This window comes from Typopeltis vanoorti, chromosome 21 (assembly GCF_054136105.1).
Source record: "Typopeltis vanoorti isolate ZY-2024b chromosome 21, IOZ_Tvanoo_1.0, whole genome shotgun sequence".
Taxonomy (NCBI): Eukaryota; Metazoa; Arthropoda; class Arachnida; order Uropygi; family Thelyphonidae; genus Typopeltis; species Typopeltis vanoorti.
Window position 1 is genome coordinate 98,245,117 of NC_143569.1, and position 13,606 is coordinate 98,258,722.

At 38.5% G+C, this 13,606-nt stretch overlaps 1 protein-coding gene across 1 annotated transcript in view; it reads right to left on the minus strand.

Moving 5' to 3' along the window:
• tous (testes of unusual size) overlaps positions 1–13,606 on the minus strand; it is a 196,028-nt gene that overhangs the window by 12,130 nt on the left and 170,292 nt on the right. Inside the window, exon 13 of the mRNA XM_090411201.1 lies at positions 6,023–6,213. Coding sequence (XP_090267327.1) covers positions 6,023–6,213 — 191 coding nt within the window. The remainder of the gene's footprint in view (positions 1–6,022; positions 6,214–13,606) is intronic.

The following is a 13,606-nucleotide window of genomic DNA, read 5'->3' on the forward strand; positions in this document are numbered from 1 at the left end:
ACATCTTCTCAATCTTTCCTCATACTCGACATTCCAGAGGTCAGAAACTACCTTAGTCAATCACCTTTGGATCCTTTCCAACATCTCTTCAGCCTTCTGAAAACCAGGTGACCAAATCTGGGCACAATAGTTCATGTGTGGCCTAATCAAAGCCTTATACAATGGAACAAGAATCTCCCTACTTCTACAAGTCAGTGTCCTCCGCATCATTCCCAGAAGCTTTTGTGTTGTCTTCATAATTTTGGCTATGTGTCCCCTAAATTTCAGATCCTTATCCAATATTACACCAGGATCTCTTATTTCCTCCATCTCCAACAATATATCCTCACCAAGCAGAAATTCTGCATCCCATCTTTGTTTACCAAATTTTAAAACCTTACATTTTGCAACATTGAACTCACATCCCCATTCCCTTACCCAATCACTCATTTTATTTAAGGCTTCTTGTAAGGCCACAACATCTTCTCTACTTTTCACGGTTCGTCCCAACTTTGCATCATCTGCAAACAACTGAACATCTCCAGCCAAATCTTCACCAATATCATTAATATACAAGTTAAACAGCAATGGCCCTAAAACAGACCCCTGAGATTTGTTTCAGGGCCACTACACACCTTCCACTAGTAACTTTCCTTTTCCTGGATATCGCTCCCCCATACACAACTTGTTGACACCTATCAGATAGCCAGTCTCCAATCCAATGCACTAATCAAATATCCAATCCCATCCGCTATAGTTTGACTATCAGCTTATCATGCGGTAATCTATCAAAAGCTTTTGCGAAATCTAAGTATATTACTGTGTATCCTTCTCCTCTGTCCAAGTCACCTTATTGTAATAAGTAAATAGATTACTAAAATATGACATCCATTTAACAAATCCATGCAGTCGATCAAAGAAAATACCATTGTTGTCAACCCAATTCTGAATCCTAGTTCTCACAAGCTTCTTCAACAACTTAACTACAACACCTGACACACAGATAGGCCTATAATTTGATGCTCAACTTCTATCACCTCCTTTATGAAGTGGCACAATCTTGCCCTCCTTCCACTCCTTAGGAACGTGACCTAGTGCAAGACTTGTATTAAAAAAATGTCAATACATGCGTCAACTCCCTGGCACATTCCTTCAGAATACGTGGTGATATATTATCAAGTCCCACAGCCTTATTTACATCTAATTTGCTCAACTCCACATACACCTCTTGCTCACTTACAGTCAGTCTCTTCTCTCCATCATCTACTGCCTCTCAATCTCTCCATGAAGTCACATTCACAAGATTGAAAGACCTTTATGAACTGCTCATTAAGTATCTCCACCATGCCTTCCGCAACAGATGCCTTTATACCATTTTCTCCAATCAATGTCATCCTTCCATAATCATTCTTTCTTTTGCTGGCTACATATCAAATGAACTCCTTAGGATTCTTTTTGGCTTCATTAGCTAACTGCTGTTCATACATCACCTTTGCTCCCCTTACCAACCAACCAAGTCACTCACCTTGCCTGGTCTTTGTAATCCTCATGGAATTGGTTATTTCCACTTCTCTTATGCTTCCTCCATAATTCCCTTTTTCTCTGTATTGCATGCTTAATGTTATTCATCCATTTCACACCTACCTTATTTAACCTTATTAGATGAAAATACTCCAAGCTGCACTGATCTCTTTTCCAGCTAACTCCTCATTCCATGCAACACCCGCAAGTCATCTCCTGAGCTCTTCATAATCACACGCCTTGTAGTTCCACGTATACCTTCTCTATCACTCTAAACCCACATATATCACTCACATGTATACCCACATATACCACTCTAAACTTGTGCTTCCCATTTTATCGTTTCTGTGGGTGTTTTTTCATCAAAATTAATCATCAAACAGAAACCTTAACAGCAAGTACTGAGCAGCAGAATACTTCTGCGCAACCTGTAAGTTCTTATAATGCATTAAATCAGCTATCTTTCCAATTCTAAATCAGCAACATGTAAGCACTCACTATGCCTACCGTATGCAGCAAAGATGGCAGCAACAAAAGCCAATGGCGAACGAGCACCCCGTGTCTTGCCAGTACCGTGCCATCGATCGCCACAGACAAACCTATTACATGCCACAGCTGCAAAACTGGTGTCACAGATAGAAAAAAGGGTATATACTATGAGTTCTGTTGCCACTGGTTGCATGCTTCCTGTGCCAAAATAGATGAATCTGCAAAAAAGCTACGTATCAAACTTAACCAGCCGTTTTTCTGTTCACTGTGCCTCCCTTTGATAAAACAACTTCTGAACATAGGTAAACATGTCAAAACCCTTGAACAGTACATCAATGCTTTAAACAAAACTTTTACCTCCAACATACGTGCAGTGGAAGGTGCGCTCGAACAAATTGATGACCAGCACAATGCAAACTCAACTTTGTCCACAAAAGAACTCTGCGATCTAATCGCATCAACAGTAAACGAGTTGATTGAGGCCAAAAACAAAAATTCAATGCCATCATTTTGAACTTTCCAACGGAAAACTGAAAATGATTAAAACAGGACATCAACAAACTAGCCGAAGAATGCAACATCGATTCTAAGAATATCGTCAGGTGACATCATTTCGGGCTCATAAATAAAAGGAAGGACAGAACGAACTTTCCGCACCTAGTAAAAGTGACTTGCGACACGCCGACAAGTACATCAAAACTAATAACTGTGATCAACAACAAGTTCAAAGTCACCTGTACCCTATCGCACATATGTGCTCAACCAGATTTATCGTTTGCACAAAGGGAACAAAGATGCCAGCTTCAAAGACAACTCGAAGAAAAACGTCAAAATGGTGACAACAGTTGGATTATTGACTACAGACAAGATAAACTGGTGCAAAAACCAAGTAATGCCACTAGCAGCCAGCATGGAGACCAGTATGCAGGCACTGCATAGGAAATGTGCAAGACCCTTGAGGTCAAACATATGACTCACAAAATCCTACACATCCACTTCACCAACATCCGTGGCCTAAACTCCAACCTTAATAGTGTCCACTACCACCTTCAGTCTATCAAACCCCACCTACTCTTCCTGGCAGAAACTCAAATCTCACCTCCCCCCAGCACTACTTGTCTCAACCTTCCAAACTACTCACTCTTTAACAACTTCCATCCCAAAGGTGGTGTCTGAGCACACATCCACTCTGACATACCTTGCCAGCGAGCACCCAACCTAGAATCACCCACCTTTGACCTTCTTTGTTTGAAAATATCCCTTCCCCACTCAGTCAAATTCATTTGCTGTCTCTATCGTTCCCCAACACAACCAACCACTCTGAGCTCTTTAATTTCCTCTCCCTAAAAATTGACTTTCTCCAATCGCACTCTCCCAACAGTGAAATTATCCTCCTATGAGATTTTAATGTCCACAACACTAGCTGGCTTTCCTCCTCCAGTTGTACAGATCTTGCAGGCAGAGATGCTGAAACAACTTGTTCAAATGCCAACCAGAATACCAGATAACCCAAACCACTCCCCAAATAGCCTAGATCTCTTCCTCACCCAATTATCCTTCCAAATACACATTGAAAATAGCGAGCCCCATGGGCAATTCTGACCACAATTTAGTGCTCATCTCCTCCCCCATGCAACAACACTTACACAGACATTCCTATACAAGAGTAGTTTGGCACTATAACAGTGCCAAGTGGGACAGCCTCCGCAACTTCTATGCCACATTCCCATGGTTGGGCTATTGCTTCCGGCTTTCCAACCCAAACATATGCACCAAAGTAATCCTCACCAGCATGAAACATACATTCCACACAGTACTCTGACCTGCCATTCCTCAACAAAACCCTGGTTCTCCAAAAGATGTGTCAAGGCTGTACAGATGAAACACCAGACATACCACAACTGGCTGAAATCAAGAACCTCATCCTCCTTTAAAGCTTACACCGAAGCCCAAAATAGATGCAATAAAACAATTAATGCTTCCAAAACAGAGTTCGAAAGAGCAAAGAGCAGGAAACTTGCTGCTTGTCCAAATGGCAGCCAAGCCTTTTGTTCTCTCACCAAAAATATTGGCCACAATTTCTGTCCAACACTATTCCTGCACCTATCATACCCAGATGGCTCTATTGCATCATCACCCACAGAAATGTCCCACCTAACCATTCCAGACATCCAACATACAATGCTCCCTATATCCTTTTGCCAGGATGAGATCAGAAAAATACTGTCCAAATTACACACAAAAAAAGTCTCCTGGCCCTGATGGCATTCCCCCAATTAACCTGAAAGTTTGCACCAGAACTGACTCCTATATATACTCTCTTACTCCACTGGAATTTATCCCACAAACTGGAAATTGGCCTATATTCAGCTCATTCCCAATAAGGGTGACAAGTCACTGCCGTCCAACTACCGCCCTATCTTGCTTACCTCATTCCTGTCAAAAGTAATTGAAAAAATCAATTCCCAACTCCTACACTACCTTGAAGAAACCCACCTAATAAATGACAGCCAGTATGGATTCAGTCACCACTGATCAACAGGAGATCTGCTCACATATGTCACCCATCTCTGGACAAATGCCATGGAGAAGTTTGGCGAATCTCAAGTGGTTACACTAGATATCTCCAAAGCTTTTGACTGGATCTGGTACAAAGGCCTACTAAGCAGACTACCATCATTCAGTCTGACCCAGGACTTCTGTAGTTGGATTGTCAGCTTTTCTGTCTGGACACATACTGAGTGTGATGGTGGATGGCTCCCTATCCTCTCACCATTCAATTAATGCTGGGGTTCCACAAGGTTCTGTCCTCTCACCAACCCTCGTCCTATTATATATCAATGACCTACTTCAATTGACCTCCAACCCATTACACAGTTTTGCAGATGACAGCACACTACACTCCTCGCTTGCATTTGATAAACCTTACCCTACACAACTCACCTCAACCTACAGAACATGAACCACCACCACCACCACCACCCTCAACTCCAATCTCCAAGCCATCCTACAATGGGGTTCAGATAACCTCATCAATTTCAATGACAATAAAACCCAGTTCTGTACCATTTCCCATAAAAAAAGAACCATTTTTTCTCAGTATCCTTTTTGACGATACCCAAATTTCCAGACAGTTTGAGATCTTGTTTGTTGGAATTATCCTCACATCAAACACCTCCTGGCATAAACACATCACAACCATTGCATCCTCAGCTTCAGAAAAACTAGGATTTCTCTTTTGCTCAAGACGTTACTTCACCCCTGAACAACTGTTAACATTATACAAATTTGTCTAACTATTGAATACTGCTCCCACATATGGGGTAGGGCCCCTAAAAGCTCTCTCAAAATGCTTGACTCAATACAGAGGAGAGCAATTAGACTTATTAATGACCCATCCCTTACCAACTCTCTACCCCCCACTTTTACACAGACGTATGGTTTCTGCAGTATTTATATTCTACAAATATTTCCACGAGAAATTCTCATCCGAAATAGCATCAATAATTCCTCCACTCAGTACTAAGCTCGTTGAAATACGTGCAGCTGCTGCTCAACATCCCTTCACAGTACACCTAGAAACAAATAGAATAAGTTTCTTTTCCTCCTCCTTCATCCCTGCAACTGCTGCACTGTGGAACAGTCTCCCACCTGCTGTTTCCCAAGGAATAGAATTTACAGTCATTTAAATCAAATGTAAACAAGTTCCTCTTTTCCCAATCCACTACTCATACATAGTACTAATGTACCTATAGGTTGACTAACCAACCTCTTGTGTATGGGCACAACATTAAAAAAAAATAATAATAAAAAAAATTTAAAAAAAAATTTTTATCAATATCATCTCTCTGGATTACTCTCTATGAGAACAGTATTTCTATTAGAAAAATTTAGGAATAAATAGAAAAAAGAGGGATATAATAGATTATTTAATAAAATATCTTTAAAATATTCATTAAGAAATTTAAAATGCGAAGATATTTAATATAGCCTTTACTAATAAATCATACTGAAGTAAAATTGAGACAATAACCTTCTCAAGTTGGACATCTCTTTCCATTATTTCAGTTTCATAGCGATTAGTAAGTTCATCAACATTTTTTTGGTGGGTCTCCAATAATTCTTTTATCTGGCTTTCATAAGATGACTTCATCTCTTTATTATGGTTATCAAGTTCATTAAAACGTTCGAATTCATATAAAATTTTCTGCTTAAAAGAATTCTCTACAGGGAAAAAGCAAATTTAAAAACATTTATCAATTATATTTAAAATATATAATTAATTCTCTGTAGAACTATTTGATTATAACATATTTATGAAATAGAATTTACTTTTAATTATATTTTTTGATTATAAATATGATAATATTTTGATTATAGATGTTTTACAACATTATTCAAAATAAGCATTAGAAGGTTTCAGTTGATAGTAGCACAAGCTATTAATAAAAGATAAAAATATCGGTAATTTTTAGAAAGCAAGATGACAGCATATATGATGTAACAACCAAAAACCTTTCATTACCTTGGGGCAGTGGTGAGCTCGTGGGGGCTCACGCAAGCCCATTGTTAATTTTTTTCTCAAATTTGTGAGTCCCTTGTTCTTCTTGTTTAATAATCTTGTAGAACTAGAAAATACCACTGTGGAATGTATACATGCTACTATAATTGCTACTTTAAATTCATATGGATTTTCTGATAACTATATAAAAAATCATTGCATTGCATTTTGTTCTGATGGAGTTAGTGTAATGTTAAGAAACAAATCAGGTGTTGCAATCAAACTTCTACAAAAATTTCGCAACGTTGTGATTTGGCATTGCGCACATTATTTACAATTAGCATTAGATGATTCAATAAAAAACATTAAAGAAATAAATCATTTTGAAATATTTATGAATAAATTATATGCTTTTTATCATCAATCACTAAAAAATAAACGAGAATTAAATACAACTGCAAAAGACCTTGGTATCAAAATTTTAAAGATCGGCCGTGTGTTTTGACCACGATGGGCAGCTTTCAGTTTACGAACGACCCTTGCTTTGTGGAGAAATTATCCAGCTTTATGCAAGCATTTTGCATCGAACAATAAATATAAGAGATTTTTAAACTGACTTCTCAATTGGGAATTTTTAAAAGATTTAGCATTAATGATTGATATTCTGCAGGAATTATCATATCTATCAGATGCTCTACAAAGTCGCAATGTAAGTATTATAAGGGCTAAGTTGAGCTTTTTTTTTTCTCGACGATGCGAGCACTTTGTTAAAATTCCCATAGCTCACCACTACCTTGGGATAATAATAAAATCAAATCCTTGAGGTAATAATAATAATAATAATAATTACAGACACCTGGCTGATTGAAGAGCACATCCACTTTCTTACCAATAGGCATGTGGATGTTTGGCATCTCAAAGGCTTCAAGTGGCATACCATTTTCATTACCTACTATGAGACTGCATCGTGCATACAAGAGGACTGAACAAGCTTGAAAAAAGTTTAATAGAATTTCTTGAAGTTGGACAGGTCTTCTAGGCATTCAAGAGAAAGTAAAATGCATAATCTGTATTGCCTTGAAGGTCTGTTTTATGGCTCACTGCTGTTTAACCTGTATATTAATGATACTGGGGAAGATCTGAATGGGCATATTCAGTTGTTTGCAGATGATGCAAAGAAGAGCAGATATTGTGGCTTTACAAGAGAACTTGAAAAGACCAAGCAAATGGACACAGGAGTGAGGATACCATTTCGGTGTTGCAAAGTGTAAGGTTTTGAATGGAAAACAAAGATGCCATGTAGAGTATACACTTGGTGAGAATATACTGTTGTAGGTGGTGGATATAAGAGATCTTGGTGGATAGGGATCTAATGATGAGTCTTTTGACTCCGTGGAAGTTACCAAAATAAGAACACGTGTTTAAAAAAATGATGATTTAGAGGACACATTGCTAAAACTATGAAGACAACATGGTGAATTCTGACAATGATGTAGAAGACACTGACTTATAGAAGTAAGAAGATTCTGTTTCTATTGTATAAATCTTTGATTAGGTCACATATGGACTATTTTGAACAGATTTGGTGACCTGGTTTTCAAAAGGATGAAGAAGTCTTGGACAGTGTCCAGAGGCAATTCATTAAGGTGGTTTCTGGTCTCTGGAATGTTGAATATGAAGGAATGTTGAGGAGATGCAATTTACAGAGTCTAGTGAATAGGTGAAGGAGGAGGAGGTGATATGATAGAGATGTATACTTTTCTTTTAGTGTTACATGGTAAGCAGCATTCATTTTCGAAATTTTGGATTCTACAACCATGTTAGAATAACTCTTTTTATTATCCCAACGTTTCAATCTTCATATCAAGATCATCATCTGGAGCATACATAAATATAAAAGACAAGCTGTGTTGCATTTATTATTATTATTACGGGCAACTCCAGGGAGTCCCTAGACTCATCGAGGGAGGCCCCAAATCATGTTCATCACAACTATTCAACATTCACACAGTATCTAACATACCTTGCCTTAAACTCATTCATTGTCACAGCACCCACCACAGACTCTGGCAGCCCATTCCACTCATTCACCACTCTAAAAGTAAAGAACCCAGCTCTAACACCCTTACTAACCACACTCTTGCCCAGCTTCCACGGATGACCCCTAGTTCTCCCACAACCAGCCCTGTTCTCAAAAATATCTTCTGAATTAATTTTATAGAAATCCTTCAGCAATTTGAATGTCTCAATCATATCTCCCCTCCTCTGCCTATCAACCAATTTCTGCAACCCACAAATCCTCAACCTATTCTCATAAGGTTCATTCCACAGACCTGCTATCATCTTGGTCACTCGCCTCTGGATCCTCTCAACCTCCTCCCCATCAAGAAGAAACCTAGGTGACCAAATTTGGGCACAGTAGTCGAGTTGGGATCTTATCAAGGCTCGGTACAGAGGAACAATAACATGCTTGTCTCTGCTCGTCAATGTATTCTTCAGCAACCAAGTGATTTGATGAGCTGATTTGGCCACTTTTCCAATGTGCCCCCTAAACTTCAACTCCTTATCCACCAACACTCCTAAATCTCTTGCCTCATCAATTTCCTGGAGTACAGTTCCACCAATGTAGTAAACTGCTGCTAATCTTTTCATCCCAAAATGTATAACCTTACATTTTGCCACATTAAATTGACATCCATTCTCCATAGCCCAGACCTCCAATCTATCCAAATCATCCTGCATTTTGGCATTTTGACATCATCTGCATTCACTATTGCCCTACCCAACTTTGCATCATCTGCGAACAAATGAATTGTTCCTCTCAGATCCTTTCCTATATCATTAATGAACAAATTAAACAGCAGTGGTCCAAGAACAGATCCTTGTGACACACCACTGGTCACAGGCCGTCTTTTGGACTTTACTCCTGAATAAACCACTCTCTGATATCTCTCCGTCAACCACCCTCCTATCCATCTCACCAACCCTATATCCATCCCCCATATGCTGCATTTTACTGATTAGAATTCCATGTGGTATTCTGTCAAAGGCCTTAGCAAGATCCAGTAGAATCACTGTAAACCCATTACACTTATCCAGTTCAGCCGTCACTATGTTATAATATGTGAGCAAGTTACTGAGGCATGACCTATCTTTCACAAAACCATGCTGTCGAAAATACAGTATCCCATTTTCATCTATCCATTCTTGTATTTTCCTCTTGACTATTTTCTCCAAGACCTTGATAACGATTCCTGTTATGCTGATTGGCCGGTAATTTTCAACAGCAGCCTTGGAACCACCATTATGGAGCAGAACTATTAAACAAAATGGTCAAGGGCACTCACAATTCTTTAGCCGCTTCACATACAACACGAGCTGGTATACCATCCAATCCCACAGATGTATTGACATTGAGGTTCTGTAATAGACTATTTACCTCTACTTCATTCATCACAATTCCAGTATAAGCTGTTGGTTCTTCCATTCCTGCAATGTCACCACCTGGATGATATGCTCACTTAGTAATTCCACTATAATGACTGATTCGGTTACCTCCCTACCCTCAGCATTTTTTAAAATCATTCTGCCATGAACATTTTTCCTTTTACTTGCAACATATTGAAAAAACTGTTCAGGATTCTCTTTAGCCTGCATGGTCAATTTTCTTTCGTAATCCAACTTTGCTTTTCTTACCACCCTTGTTACCTTTCTGGTTTGAGCTTTATACTGTTCCTGCACCTGCTGGTCACCTTTCTCCTTAAATTCCCTCCACAATTGTTTCTTTTTTTGCAGCTCAAGCTTAATAGTGTTATTCATCCATTTAACCCCTACTTGATTTATTATTCGGACTCTTGGTATACAGTCAACCACTGCCTTCTGCAAACACTTCTTAACCACCTCCCATTCACTATCAACATCCAGTCCTTGCAGTTTTACATTCCTTGGCACCGAGCCAAGCACACTCCTAAGCTTGTCATACTTACCAGCCCGGTAATTCCACATGTATCCTGTCTTAATTGTAAATTCCACTCCTTTAGCCACCTCCCAAGTCATGACCTTATGATCACTCTCACCAATTGGTGGCAACATGGTCATGTTCATTACAGTCACATTCTCAGATGCAGTTACTAGGTCAAGCACTCTCTGCACCCTAGTATTTTCCATTACATGCTGTCGCAGATAGTTGTCCCTTAATAACCGCATAAAATCCAATTCCTTCCTCCCATGTTCATTTCAAACTGAAAGCTAGAGGAAACAATGATTTGATCACATGCTACTCGCTGGCATGACCTCTATTGAAAAAAAAAAAAAATAAAATTACATCAAGCTAGATTTAATTTATGATTACATAATAAACATTCTTGCTTACAGATAGTTTTATTTCCAGTAAGTGATGTTCTATTTCTATTATTACAATTGTTATTTTTGATTTAAAAAATTATTAATAAATTAGAACATGAATAAACATTCTTTCTTACAGATTTTTTCTTTAACAGTGATGTCCTATATTTTAGTATTAACATTGTTATTTTAGATTTAGGATCCTGGATTTTCTACAGTCCTATTTATAGTTGTTCTTAAAGAGAAAGTATTTTTATTTTGTGTGATAGTCCTTTAATGTATGGAATGATTACAGTTTTATTGTAGTCTAGTTTATTTTTGTTTTTAAGTGAGGCCATGTACACAATTTTGTTGATAGTATTTTTTTTAGTATTTTTAGTATTTTGTTGATAGGTTATCATTGAAAATAAACAGAATACTACAGAAATCCAACCTTAAAGCCACCTTTAAGGTTGGATTTCTGCTGCAATCCTCCTGCAAAATTAAAGAACTTACTCAGCTCATCCAAGGATTGACTCCCTCCACTGGCCCACCCTGGAGTATACCGTATTCATTGCACCTGTAATTTGCCCTATATAGGGTAAACAGGACACTCAATTCCTATCAGAAAAAAAGGAACATAAACGACACATTAAATATAATAACTATGGTCAAGCTGGTCTTTCTGATCATGCCCTGAACACTTTACATAGAATTGACTGGAAAAGCACCTGTTGTTTACATCACACCAAAACATGGTATAAACATAAATTTAAGGAGGCCTGTGAGATTCTTATCAACCACCCTAATCTTAACAATAATGATGGTCTAAAAATTCCAAGAATATGGAAGGCACATATTCTACCCACTTAACCTTTCTCCTTAAGAGTTAATTATAAAGAACACCATAGGTAATCCAGGATCTTAAATCTAATATAACAATTGTCATGTTAAATTAGGACATCATTTTTACTGTAACAAAACTATCTATTTGAAAGAATGTTTCTCTGATATAATCTTAAATAGAATATAGCTTTGATGTAGTTATTTTAGTTTATTTCATTTTCACTAGAAGTCAGGCCAGTAAAATAACTGTTGATCAATTCATTGTCTCTTCAGCATACTGTGTGAAATGTAATTTAGTTTGTCTCTGTATATTGGAGCTGCCCGTAATAATAATAATAATATATTATTATTATTACAGGCAGCTCCAGGGAGTCCTTACACTCATCGAGGGAGGCCCCAAATCATGTTCATCACAACTATTCGACATTCATTTCATACAGTATCTATCATACCTCGCCTTAAACTCATTCACTGTCACAGCATCCACCACAGACTCTGGCAGCCCATTCCACTCATTCACCACTCTAAAAGTAAAGAACCCAGCTCTAACACCTTTACTAACCACACTTTTGCCCAGCTTTCATGGATGTCCCCTAGTCCTTCCACAACCAGCCCTGTTTCTCAAAAATATCTTCTGAATTAATTTTATAGAAACCCTTCAGTAATTTGAAAATCTCAATCATATCTCCCCTTCTCTGCCTATCAACCAATTTTTGCAACCCACAAATCCTCAACCTGTTCTCATAAGGTTCATTCCACAGACCTGCTATCATCTTGGTCACTCGCCTCTGGATCCTCTCAACCTCCTCCCCATCAAGAAGAAACCTAGGTGACCAAATCTGGGCACAGTAGTCGAGATGGGGTCTTATCAAGGCTCGATACAGAGGAACAATAACCTGCTTGTCTCTACTTGTCAACGTATTCTTCAGCAACCAAGTGATTTGATGAGCTGATTTGGCCACTTTGGCAATGTGCCCCCTAAACTTCAACTCCTTATCCACCAACACTCCTAAATCTCGTGCCTCATCAATTTCCTGGAGTACAGTTCCACCAATGTAGTAAACTGCTGCTAATCTTTTCATCCCAAAATGTATAACCTTACATTTTGCCACATTAAATTGACATCCATTCTCCATAGCCCAGACCTCCAATCTATCCAAATCATCCTGCATTTTGGCATTTTGACATCATCTGCATTCACTATTGCCCTACCCAACTTTGCATCATCCGCAAACCAATGAACTGTTCCTCTCAGATCCTTTCCTATATCACTAATGAACAAAATTAAACAGCAGTGGTCTAAGAACAGATCCTTGTGGCACTCCACTAGTCACAGGCCATCTTGTGGACTCTACTCCTGAATAAACCACTCTCTGATATCTCTCCATCAACCACCCTCCTATCCATCTCACCAACCCTATATCCATCCCTATATGCTGCATTTTACTTATTAGAATTCCATGTGGTATCCTATCAAAGGTGGCACACCCAAACGGTGTGCCACCTTTTTATTAAGTTACTCTGGATTTAGAGAAAGATGTTGAAAGTTTATTTTTCACTTGGTCCGACTATAATAAATTTAGTTTAATCCTTTATCTAAGTGTTTGCAAACAAAGTTTGCACCTGAAAATATCTTCAGGACTGGGGTAAAGTAGTATTTAATAAAAAGGTGGCACACCGTTTGGCAACTCCTATAGGTAAAGATGACCTGCCATTGCTTCTGCCTGGTATCTCCACCTCTGGGCCTGGCTCCCACTGAAGAGACCTCAATAAAGGTTGAAACTAGTCTGGGTAGTGGCCCTTCCCTTAATGCATAACATTATACATATCTGCAAGGAGATGTGTTTTGCATTATGGGAGATACTGGGATAGGAGTGATGTTAGCTTGCTCCACCTTTGCTGCGAGTTTCCCAGTATTGTACTACCTTACCCCAGTCCTGAAGATAT